The 12,281-nt window shown below is 42.9% G+C and overlaps 1 protein-coding gene across 2 annotated transcripts in view; it reads left to right on the top strand.

Annotated features, from left to right (window-relative positions):
* The first annotated feature begins 1,699 nt into the window (after positions 1-1,699).
* MND1 (meiotic nuclear divisions 1) overlaps positions 1,700-12,281 on the top strand; it is a 40,994-nt gene continuing 30,412 nt past the window's right edge. The window contains exons 1-4 of one of the 2 annotated variants that reach the window (XM_068187250.1): positions 1,700-1,822; positions 3,760-3,825; positions 4,632-4,689; positions 6,262-6,410. In XM_068187250.1, coding sequence (XP_068043351.1) covers positions 1,820-1,822; positions 3,760-3,825; positions 4,632-4,689; positions 6,262-6,410 — 276 coding nt within the window. In that variant the 5' untranslated portion in view covers positions 1,700-1,819. Of the gene's footprint in view, positions 1,823-2,415; positions 2,572-3,759; positions 3,826-4,631; positions 4,690-6,261; positions 6,411-12,281 lie in introns of those variants that run through there. The other variant, XM_068187249.1, reaches the window with a different exon arrangement.

The raw sequence follows: 12,281 nt of genomic DNA, 5'->3' as shown, positions 1-12,281 counted from the left end.
TTTGTCTTATTCAACTGTGAGGCCAACTTGCTAACACTTTATATGAAGTGCAGAGTTATATACTAATGCAGTACAGAATCTGGAAAATATGAAAGCTAAAACTTAAGGCATCACCCAGGGTCCATGGGCAGAGAAAACCTGCTGTGCCACTCACCCCACCCTCATTCAAGAGCATGTTTTGGAGGTGGATGGGCTCTCTGGGTTGTTGTGATCACATTCAACCTCTAAAACAAGGAATGCATTCCAGCTGTGGTTCCAGGTGTGTGCTCCAGCCATGTGCTGTGTTTGAGGGTGACACCTGGGTGTTTGCTGCCAGTCTACTTTCACAAGTAATGGGTAGATGGGAGCACTGCTGCCTCATGCGTACTGAACAGAAGACACGAGGTGCTTGCCCCAAGCCCACATCAAAAGTGAATGCCCGTCTGAAAACGCTTCCTTCCTCTCCTCTTCCTCTACTGCAGGCAGCATGTTCAGCTCTGACATCCACCCTGCCACTCATACGTGTCGCTCGGAGAAAACCCACGCTGCAATGGGGACTTTGCAAATGTTGCAGCAGCCATTTGCTTGTCAGCAGTAGAAAACACAGCGGAGCTCAGTTTTGTTTCAGGCTGTGAAGGAGCAGGAAGGGGCCCAGACCCTTGGACTGCAGTGGTGAGGGTGACAGGAGGAAAAGAACTGTCACAGGGAGCGTGGGGACATTGTCACTTTAAGGGCTGGCCAAAGGAAATGGAAGGCAGGGAGACACAATATGAGCCCTCAACAGCAGATGAGGGGGTGTACCAACAGATTTCATCCTGAGTTAGCAAGTTGAAAATGTGATGCACATGAGAAAGAACAAAAAGCTTTGTATTAAAAATGTCTTTTCTAATTTGCATTTCATTTTTAGTAATACACTGGTGTGCACAAGAAGAAACGGGATCATGGGCTACACGGAAAAGAACTTCAGGTTTCAGGGAAGGGGTCACCTTGCAAGAGGCATCGAAAATATTCACAGAAAATGCCTGAACATCTCAGCTTGCACATTTTCATTTGCTTGAATTTAAATTCTTGATTTAGTATGGCAGATATGAAGCCACTGCTGTTGCAAAGCAATTTTCCAGAACTTGCTGCAGCTAAAGGAAAGTGATTTACAACACAAATAATAATTGAAACAAGCCGTCAGTAATTAAAGCTGCTAGAACAGCCATTGCCATGAACTACTGTCGCAAGCAACACCAGATGCGGCCAGGCCCTTCCCTTCCACGGGCGGCGAGGGCTTTGTTTTTCCACGGCCGTGGCTCCTGTGACAGGCCGGTAGGAAGGAAGTACACGTGGCCTTAGATCACGGTTAACATGTTCTTTCTGTGCCCTCACTTTCATTCTACGGCACCACCCGGCAGGTTAAAAAAAAAAATAAAAACAAACCACAAAAACCCAACAAACGAAAACCCAACCCAAACCAAAGGGACGAACTAAAACAAGACAAACAAACAAAACAAAACACCATACAAAAACCACGCGCACGTTCGCCGTGGCCGAAACCCCGCTGCCACCCCCGCCGCGCCGTGAGGGCGGTGAGGGCGGTGCGGGCCGGGCCGGGCCGGGCCGGGCCGGGTGGTGCGGTGCGGGCCGGGCGGTGCGGGCCGGGCCGGGCCGGGCCGGGCCGGGTGGTGCGGTGCGGGCCGGGCGGTGCGGGCCGGGCCGGGCCGGGCGGTGCGGGCCGGGCGGGGCGGGCAGCAGGCGGCGCTGCGCACGCGGCCTCCCTCCCTCCTGCCCTCCCTCCCGCCGGCCTCTTCCCGCCCGGTGGCGCCGGAATCAAACCGCGCCGGCCGCCCGCGACATGGTAAGCGGGGTCGCCCGCCCTCCGCCTCGCCCCGGTTTCCTTCCCGGGCGCCCGCAAAGGCTGCGGGGGGAGCCGCGACCGCAGTGATGGCGGGTGAGGGCCGCCCGCGCCTCGCTGTCCCTGTGCCCCCTGCTCTGAGGGGAGCGCGGCTCCCGCTCCGGGGAGGCCCCACGGTGCAGGTTCTGGGGGTGCAGCCTTCGGGCTGTTGAAGAGCGATGTAAACGAGCCGGCACCTGGAGGAGTGGCCATAACCCCGTGGCTGTGGCTCGAGGTGGGCACGGTGCCCGCTGCTTCCCCCCGAGACACGGGAGCCCAGGAGTGGCCAGGCTGAGCCTGTGGCTGCGGGGAGGTGGGAGCGGGCAGAGCGAATCGCTGTGTGCCCGAGTGCGCTCACAGCGCCGCACTCTTCCGTCTGCCTGCGGGCGCAGCAGCAAAATGGATGCTCGTGGTGTGGTTAATATTTGTGGTGGGGAACGCCTGCCAGTGAGGTAGGAATTAACGTGAAAATCAATAACCTGCATCGAGAGTGCTCTTGGCTTCGTTGTTTCGCTCTGTTTGCTGGAGAGGCGGTGTGAAACTTGGCGCCCGAGGGGCGCAGCTACAAGCACATGCTTCCAGAAACGCCACTTCCATTCCACGTCGTGCCTGCGCGTTTTGTTCCTGCTGCTGCTGGCGGGGTCAGGGCTCTTGGAGAAGGCAGGAGGTGGAAGTTAAATCCGTCTGCTTTCTGTTCATGCTCCAACTTGAATGTTCACGGCAGCTCCAGGTTCTAATCCTGCAATATACTGACATCGAAGGAGACAGCAGTGCTGACCTAGGCTATTGCTGGCTAAAAGAGGAGAGGACCTAAAAAGTACTAATGGTGCTCTTTGTTAAATATATTACTGAGTTGCGTCTGTTTTTGTCTCCTGCTGTATTACTGCAGTTGCATAAGCTAGCTTTTACATTTGTTTTTTAAAAGTAAATCAGTCTGGCTATTTTGCTCTTGGTATATGTTTTCAGTGTTGTGTGCTGCCTGATTGTGTTCTTTTTTAAGAAGGAAGCAGCTATTAAAAAAGTAAAAATGGTGTTGACTCCTTTCTGTTGGAAACTTGGAAACATAACTGTGTCTTTCTCAAAGTTTCTCGTTATAGTCTACCCACTTCCACTGATTTGTAAGCGACAATGTGCCTTTTTTTTTTGTTTTGTTTTTTAAAATGGGACATTTTTCTGCCAACATCCTATTTGGCCTTTTCTATCCCCCTTTCCCTTTTTTGTAGCTGCACACAGCGTGTGAATCAGGGAGTGGGGCACCACATTGTGGCTGCTGCTTTTGGGTTGTTGAGACTTATGCTGAAGGCTATTAATAAAACTCCAATTCTCTGTGAAATATTTTATATCCTGATTTTATAAGAGGCATATCAAAATAGCATCTCTGAAAGTGACCAGAGGAGACTGTTTCTCAGTTTTGTGTTGTTGATAGCTATTTGTGCATAGCCATTTCTGCCTTTTGTTTGTAGTTCAACCCAAGTTATTTAATGCTTGGTCACACAACCAGAGAGAAAAGAAATAAAGGCAGCAGAGTTTTAAAAATGTGACCTCGAAATTATGAAGTTGGTTTGGACCTTTGAAGAAAGTCATACCTTAAAATGTTCCTTATCTCCTTAAAATACCCGAATGGCCTACAATTCACACTACTGTCTGTGTATCAAAACACAGAAAGCAGTTCTTAAAAAAACCCAAACCAAACAGAAGGTACTCCTTATGTTTGTGAGAGTTATTAAACATTTGTGTGAGTTTGGTATAAGTACATATTTTGGGATTGGTATGTATCAAGGAGCAAAGGGTGGCAAATATAACTTACAGGTAAATAGATTTGAATTCTGAGCAGATACTAATTATTCCAGTGGCTGAATGTCTTGGTTTGTTTTTTTTTTTTCTTTTTTCTCCTGTTCTAGTCCAAGAAAAAAGGTCTGAGTTTTGAGGAGAAGAGGGCCCGCATGATGGAGATTTTTTTTGAAACAGTAAGTAACTTATAATTGTCCTGCATTTACATTGATGGGGAAATAGGTCCTAAAAGGAGCTTAACTGGGGATGTAGCTGAACTCTGTATCCTGGCAGGCATTTCGCTGATGCCCTGTGACATTAGGGTGAAAATTACAGGGGCAAAACTTCATTCATTTAACTTCTGATCGGGTGGCTTATCCCCAGGTGGAGCCAAGGAATGAAGATGCACAGGTGGTGTTAAATTCTTCATGTGCTACCTATGCACATCTTCTCATTTTGAGTCTGTTACCATAAGAGGGGACAGCAAGAAATTAGGAAGTATCTCACTGCTTTTTATGGAAGGAGGAAGACATCTGGGCTTTAGAAAAACTGAGAGCAGAGTTGGAAAGGGTCCCTGGGGAGAAGAAACCTGGAGATCCAAAAGCTGAGCTACAATTGTATTGGTGGCACATGTAATACACCATGTTTTTTGCCTTTTAGAAAAAATACTGTGACACTTGAGTACTGGAGCAATATGATATATCTGTGCTGACAGTCTAACCTGGGATTTAAGGGCTTTATAGTCTAACTTTAGATGAAATATGATGACTTCATATCACCAAAGGAAAGAGCAGGGCTTATTACAATAATAGTGCTTTTCTTATTATTTAATTCTCAGAATGTTCCAGTTCTATTGAGGGATATGCAGGCTATTTCCCAAGCAAAACCAAAACATACAGTGTATTTCCTACTTGATTTTATTGGCATTGATTTAGTGTAAAAAACACTCAGGCTTAGATGATGCTGTCATTTGGAACTGAAATGTCTTTCATGTTTTGAACAGAAAGATGTCTTCCAGTTGAAGGATCTAGAGAAGATTGCTCCAAAAGAAAAAGGGATTAGTAAGTGTTTATAAAAGTTATTTCTCTTGAGCAAGTAATCATTTTTGGGACAGGTCCTACAGTGTAAATTTTCCTGGCTACAATCTTAGGTTTGTAATTTTAATAACAGAAAATGTAGCTAGAATGGGAGACTGGTCAGTGGCAGGGCTGTAGTGTTAAAAGTGACATGGGATGGGGGCTTGCTTAGGCTCTGAGCTGCCTGACTTGCAGTGACTGTCAGTGTAGGAAATCATTGTTTGTACTCAGGTATTAAATACCTGCCAGTAATATCACAAATGTTTAAAATGCTAGTCCAAATATACATGGACAGTGTGCTCTTGAGCTTTTCCTCTCCAAAAATGGCTGGACAGCTATAAATGGAAGGGGTTTGTCTTATTTAGAAAAGCCTTCCTGATAAGGTCCAAGAGGATTTATCTATGTTCTTGGATTGTTTTGTATGTTCCTTATTAGTTTTCCTTGTATGCTCATTGATAAAAGGGAGGCAAAGCATAATGTTGTGTAGTTACCACTGTCCTTCTCCAGCATATCTTGATTGCACTGCAAGAGTAAATGAACTTGCTGAGAGAACTGCAGATGTGAATATCACAAAGCAGAGATTTTCAGTTGTGTCAGCAGCTAACAGAGGCATTAGTGGGCTTCTGAAGAGATGTGGTGCTGTCTTGATTGGTTTGTCAATGCATATGTTTAGTTGTAATTTGCAGTAAAATTGAGTTTAGAGTTTCTAAAGCCATTAACACCTTTGAATAGTCCAAATTCATCCTGTCTCTGCATATGAAGGCATTTAGCCACACAACCCAAGCCCTAGTTACTCTGAAAAGAAAAATTACTAACCTGTTCCCATCCTGGCATCCAGCCTATAGCTTCCAAAAGATACGGGCCCCCTGTAGTCTTGAAATTGTACATCAGGTACCAAAACCCATAATTAAGCTCAAAAGTCTTTGTATCTGCAATACCTGAGGATAACATAACTACTTAGCTTTGTTGAACAGGTACCATTTTTTTAAAATGGTGAATTATACCACAGGTCTGAAAGGAAATGATCAGTTGTGTTCAGAAATGTTGATGCTTGTGAGTATAAATGATGTTTTGTATGGGAAGTGAATATAATTACAATCAGAATCTGTCCTTCCTCAGTCTGTAGACAGATGGCTTTAGTGCCTCTGCTGCTATGAAATACTTTGTTAAGCATTACAAAGTGAAATATAATTACATTCCCAATCAAGAGACTTAAACAAGTTTAATCCAAGTTAGAATTAAGATCGCAAGACAAATTCTCAGGCACCTCTCATGGGTTTGTTATGATATTGTAGTGTACCATGCATGTATTTTGTGCAAAACTCCTGAGCAGTGTTTTGCAAACATCTGGTAGCAGATGTGCAGAATAGCAGCATTTAGGAGCAAACTGCTGGTTTCAGAGAGATTCATCCCTTCAAGTGAAACTTTGGGCATGTTGTCCTTGTGAAATCTTCCAGCTAGCTGACACTGGAGGAGAATACAGATGATTGTGGTATTCATAATTCTCCATAGTCCAACTGCTATGCAGTTCTGATTTTATATTTTTTCTTTTGTTAGCCTCGATGTCAGTGAAGGAGATTCTGCAAAGCCTTGTTGATGATGGCATGGTGGACACTGATAGAATTGGAACTTCCAATTATTTCTGGGCTTTTCCAAGTAAAGCTCTTCATGCCAGGAAGCGTAAATTGGAGGAGTTAGAGTCTCAGGTAAATCTGTTTTATGAAAAATACTTGTCTGAATAAAATACCCATCTTAATGGGTTTGCTTTTTCTTATACCCCCTTGTCATTCTTGTTTATATCTCTCTTATGTTCAAATGTGCATGTCCACACACACAGATTTTATTATAGGAATTATCTGTCACTCATGGTAGGGCATTGTCATTATCTTACTGTTACCTCAGGAAAACTTTGGAGGTTCTTATTGGAGCTTGAGAAAACTTTTTCTCTACTTGCTGCTGAGAGCATACTAGTCATGATGCAATGTATCATGTAAGGACTCAAAGGTAGCATGTTTTTGTGTCTTTTATATAATGTAGGCTATCATAAGGTAATACCTTAAAAGTGATGACAGCTGGAATGCATAACCTGAGTAGGTGAGGCAATGGTTTCTACTTAGGCCATTGTGTTTTCATCTGCTTTTATTGGTGGCTTAATTTGTGAGCACTTCTGTAATCCTATACTGCACTTTTAGACAGACGATAGAGTAAGTTGGTCATGAATCACAGAATCAAGGAATAGCTGGTGTTGGAAGGGACCTCTGGAGGTCTAGTCCAATTCCCTGCCAAAGCAGGTTCACCCAGGAGCCGGTTGCACATGATAATGTCCAGGTGGATCTGGAGTATCTCCAGAGAAGGAGAGTCAATGACCTCCCTGGGCAGCCTGTTCCAGTGCTCTGTCACCCTCAAAGGAAAGAAGTTTTTTCTCTTATTTATATAGAACTTTGTGTTTGTGCCAGTTGCCCCTTGTCTTTTTGCTGGCCCTCACTGTAAAGAGTGTGGCTCCATCCTCTGGACACCTGCTCTTAAGGTGGTGTCCTTAAGGGTGGTGTCCTTGATAAGCTCCCCTGTCTTTTGTGAAGTCATCTCTTCTTCAGGCTGCACTGGTCCAGCTCCCTCAGCCTTTCCTCATAAGAGAGATACTCCAGTCCCCTCCTTATCTCCATAGCCCTCTGCTGGACCCTCTCCAGTAGCTGCTTGTCTTTCTTGAACTGGGGAGCCCAGAACAGGCCCAGAACTCAGGAGTCTGGACCGTTCCTGAGGAGACCTTGCCAGGGCAGAGGACAGGGGGAGGAGAGTCTCTTCTTCAGAAGAGGAGGGCTTCTTTTGTTGCAACATTGCTGTTCTGTGGATCTGGTTCCTTCCTACTTTTTGGGAGCTGTCTTTCTTTCTGCTTCTAATGGGAGTTGAAAAGCATCTTTCATCAGTTTATTTGCCATGGGAGTATATGATAACAAGATGAACAAATGAGCTTTTTGAGACCACGTGGTGTGATTGTACCACAGCACTACCAGCTCTTCCTGTGATTATTCAGCATTATGTTCTTTCTTCAAAGAATCATTTGAATTAAAGCAGATTTACTGGTAGCATCTGAACATTTTTACAGCCATTATTCAGGCATAGCTCTGAATGAATCTCAGGCATTGCTGTCTTATGTACAGTGTTATCAACTTCAGCTATTTCTTTATATGTATACAGTTATATCAAAATAATCAAAAGAAGATTGCTTTGTTCCCTGCCTTGAATTGAAAAGGGAGTTTGACTTAGCTGACCATGGTTTTACTATTTTCAGGCATGGACTTAACCTGGCACAACTGGACTTAAATTAATTTTTATAGACTGGTAGTAGCAATGCACTGGCTCATAGTCCAGTGGAGTTTTATTTGTCTAAAACAAATTCATTTAACTCTGCACTGAGTTGGAACTGAACTTCCTAGTAAAATTACTCAACTTATTAGTACATTCACACAAGTTTTAGACAAGACTACTTATTCTGCCAGCACATAAATTGCTGCCTGAGAAACTGAGCAAATACATTCCAGAACTCCTGCTTTGTTCATCAAACTCTCTGGTGCCACTGTTTCATTGAACGCAAATGATTTGCTCTTGGATCCTTTTGGTTGTTGCTCATGCTCCATATTATAACCAAGTAGCTGAAAGAAGGAGTTGATATTTGTTGTCCTTGCCCTTGGGCCTAGTCCCATTGTGAATTTTGAACATAATTGGTCAAGCAGATCTCTGGCATACCCTGATGAATATCTTCCTTGGAATGTCTTGCAGAATCTGCCTAGTGTGCTCCATGGTAAGTATCCAGGAATTGGCTGCAAAAATATGCTGAACTGCTTTAAGTGTACTTTCACTTACACAAACATATCTATTATTGTGAAAGTGTAATAGGCATGTAGTTATTGATTTGTGATGTTATTTTTATGTAGAAATATACTATTCTGATATGAACAATTTTGTAATATAAAACTGTTCCAGAAATAATTTCATTACCGGAACCTTATTTGCAAACCAAGCCCTGCCCCTGACATATGGGCTTATTGGTATGAGAGCTCTCTTTAGATGATGTTATGAGTCTTCAGAAGTACTTCTCTTCATTACCTTGCTTTTCTGATAAGACTGGAAATGTTTCAGTATTTTAGGGAAAAGCATTTTCACTAGCTGAAAATAACTTCTCTGTTGACACAGTGGAAAGGTGGCATTTTCAATGAAAAGCTCTCTGAACGTTTTTACAAGATGATAACAGGTTCTGTCTGTGAGTTCAAATTAGCTCTTTCGGTGTTTGTACTCTTCTTGATGTGCACACATAGAGATTTTCTTAAGGGCTTCTAAATCTAGGTACTGACTATCACAAAACTTCTTGTCAGAACATACAAAGCAGAGGAAAAGAGTCAGCTATTGTACCATTTCTTTTGCATGCTTCTTGTCTTTGATCATTTCCATATAGAGCTTGTGGCATGCTGAGAGATGTGTTTTCTCTGTGTCTTGTCCAGATTGATTGTTAACTACATGAGTCGGTCTCTTTGTTTAGCAGTTAAAAGCCAGAATCAGGCTGCCTTACTTAAAGCATGTTTAAAAATTCAGCATTTCAGTTCATGCTGCAATTAAGGCTTTTTCCCAGAAGGCATTATCTTTGTTTCCTGAGGGCATGGGTAAATAGTCAAGGGAAAGGAATGGTCCCAAATGCTGAATTGTCACTAGAAAATAATGTGGAGGAACAGAACAGGCTTCTTCATGATGCAAATTCCCCTATTAATTCACAGCACTGAGACTTATGTTTGACAAGTTGGGCCTGCTACAAGGAGCTTTTGCCTGCATGTGTTGGTGCTTCCAAATGTCACAGCCAGGTTGCTCGTAGCATTCTGCATTTTACAGAACTTGTGATTGTGGGAGGCTGTTAAAGGAGCTGTTCTTGATGCATTTTTTTTGTTTCAGATTTTTTAGTGATTATTAAGCCACACCCCATCTTGGAGATGCAGAAGCAAAGAAGTCTGGCTTGGTATTCATAATGAAGATCAAGCCAGTTATGTCTGGATGTTTTAAGTTGCACTTCACAGGGGTTCTGTATACTCCAGACTTTTTCCGGAAGGCTTTATTACATGATCAGTGTGCGGAGATACCACAATTAAAAACAATGTTAAAGTTTCTTTTGACAGCTGCTCCTCCTCACCCATGTTTTGGCTTGCTTTTGTGGAGGCAGGTGTTTGGAAAGGGGCACTAATCCCTGACTTATATATGAGGCTGATCTAATTAGGATCTTGGTGGTACCCTCTAACCCCAAGTTACTACATGGGGCTCTTCCTGTTTTTCTGAAAAGCAAGGATAGCAAATGTCTTTAGTTTGTGTAGCATCTGCTAGAGCTATTTCCTCCAATAGCTCCCACAGTGAGAATTGCTAAGTAGGTCCCTTTGGATTTTGTACTGATTTGTTTTGCAGTGGCGTGGTTGCTCCTCAAGGTTTATGCCTTCTGTCAGGTGCTTGTTCTTCACCTCTTGGTTATGCTTATGCATCTGTGAAGAGGACCACTGAAAAAGTGAAAAATGTTGGAAGCTGCATTTTGGTGAGATGGGTTTATACACACATTTGTTTGCATGTGGAAGTTGCATTTGGTTAGATTTGGTGCAGGTATCAGAGGGTGAAGCAAGTGTGAGGGTGTGGACTGAGAAATAATGTTTTAACAATGTTTATAAATGGAGAAAATGTTAATGCAACCTCACCTGTCAGAGAACTTTTGGTGCTTTACTGGGGGGTTAGTCTTCCTTCCATAAGAAAAGGTGAAATGATGAGATCTTCTTCTGATATTTTTCTGGCTGTTGGATTCAGAAGCCTGGAGTTAACTATAATCAGTTATAGTTTGACAAAATAAGATGTTTATTCTTGGTATAACAGTTGTGAGTGAGGAAAAGAGAAATCTTTTTGATGTAGCCTTAGTATAAACAGATTCAGCTTAGATTTTCTCTCATTTTTTCATCTGTGTCTTGGGCAAAACACTTGTATCTGTGCTGAGAGGGACCTGAAATACTAAGCACTTGAAAGATGTGGTTGTTAGCGTGACTGTTGACAGTACTATGAACTCTGCAGTCCAGTACCTTGAGAAAACAACCAGTTAGTTTCCTTTCCTCAGTGTGGTGTTGTTCATTTCACTGTGTTATTTGTCTCATTTCTCATGGTGTTGCTTTCTTGTGAGTCAATCCTTTGTGTTCTGAGGCTTTTGCAAGGGAAAGTTTAATAAAACTATTAGAGCTGCTGTTCCAGCTGGGAACAAAATGGTGTCACCTTGTACTGCAACAAAGATGGAACAGAATTTTTTTTTACAGCAGGATACAGGATGCACATTTTGTGCTGTTCCCTGTGCTTGCTTCAACATACTCATGACCAAGAGACTTGAGAGTTTATAGCAATTTTTTTCTCACTAAGCATCGCATTGGGCCAGTGTTAGTTAAGATAGGAAAGATTAGTTGATGTTTTGTTCCTTAAATCCCTGCCCTAGGGATTGGTAAAAGGAGGATTTTCACTTCTCATGACTCATATATTGAACCAAAGGGATAATTTGAACTGGGTACATCTTGGCTCACATTTGCTATCTGGTTTAAAAAAAAAAAAAAAAAAAAAAGAAAACAACCCCAACAACCTTGTGTTCCCGCCCCACCCCCAGCCAGGAATGAACTTGTTGAAGTCGAGTGACTTCATATGTATTAAATTGTTTGTACTAATGAGCATTGAAATATGAAAAGTGAAAGAATTTATTTTAGCAAAAAAGCAATGAAGGGAATGCTGTATTAGGAAATGCTTATATTAAGAAAGCACATTGTTTGAAAATAGTTAATGGAAAAAAATATTCGTATTGTGAGTAATCTGGCTTGAAGCCTCCTGAAGGTATCTGACAACATAAGTAAAAGTAGAGAGCCGCCTTTGTTTAGAATGCACACCAAAAAAATTTGCGTTTTAACCATCAGAAAGTTGTTTGAAGATGCAGCTTGGTTTATTTCTATCCTTTTGGATATATTTTTACTCCTTAAATACTGTGACTGGAAAGTTGCTGAATGTATCTGCTTTCTACTACTGACTGAAGCTCAGGAAACTTCTTCTGTCTCATTGTTTCAGTGTGAGCAGCCTCCTCCTTCATCCTATTGACTCACTCAATTGTCGGGGTATTTCCACATGGTTTGGAGGTTGATCCTGGACTGCAGTTAACTGCAAGTGCTCAGCAGTGGCTGACTAAAAGTAACCAATCCTGAACTGAGGTACAAATCCCTGGACATGACAGATGTGCAGTGAAGAGTAGCAGGCCTGATGGTGCTTGAAGTTGGGTGATGTTGCTGTAGATACTGGACAAGTTTTGTGCCTTGGATGGAGCTTTGCATCAGCAGAGAGAGCCTGTGGGACCTAGTTCTGTGGAGCAAGCTTTTGGCATTGCTTTGTAGAAATGTCCTCAGCAGATGGTACAGCACCAGCTCTTAGCAGAGGTCCTCACGCACCTCAGGTCTCTTGCAGTTTTCAGCTTCTGATAGTTCTGAATGCAGGGTCTCACTGTTTTGGGATTTTTTTGCCTCTCAGCAGTAATGAGCTGTTCC

The sequence above is a fragment of the Anomalospiza imberbis genome, chromosome 4, assembly GCF_031753505.1.
Source record: "Anomalospiza imberbis isolate Cuckoo-Finch-1a 21T00152 chromosome 4, ASM3175350v1, whole genome shotgun sequence".
Taxonomy (NCBI): domain Eukaryota; kingdom Metazoa; phylum Chordata; class Aves; order Passeriformes; family Viduidae; genus Anomalospiza; species Anomalospiza imberbis.
The sequence above is the reverse complement of the archived record's forward strand: the minus strand, read 5'-3'. Positions and strand labels throughout refer to the sequence as shown.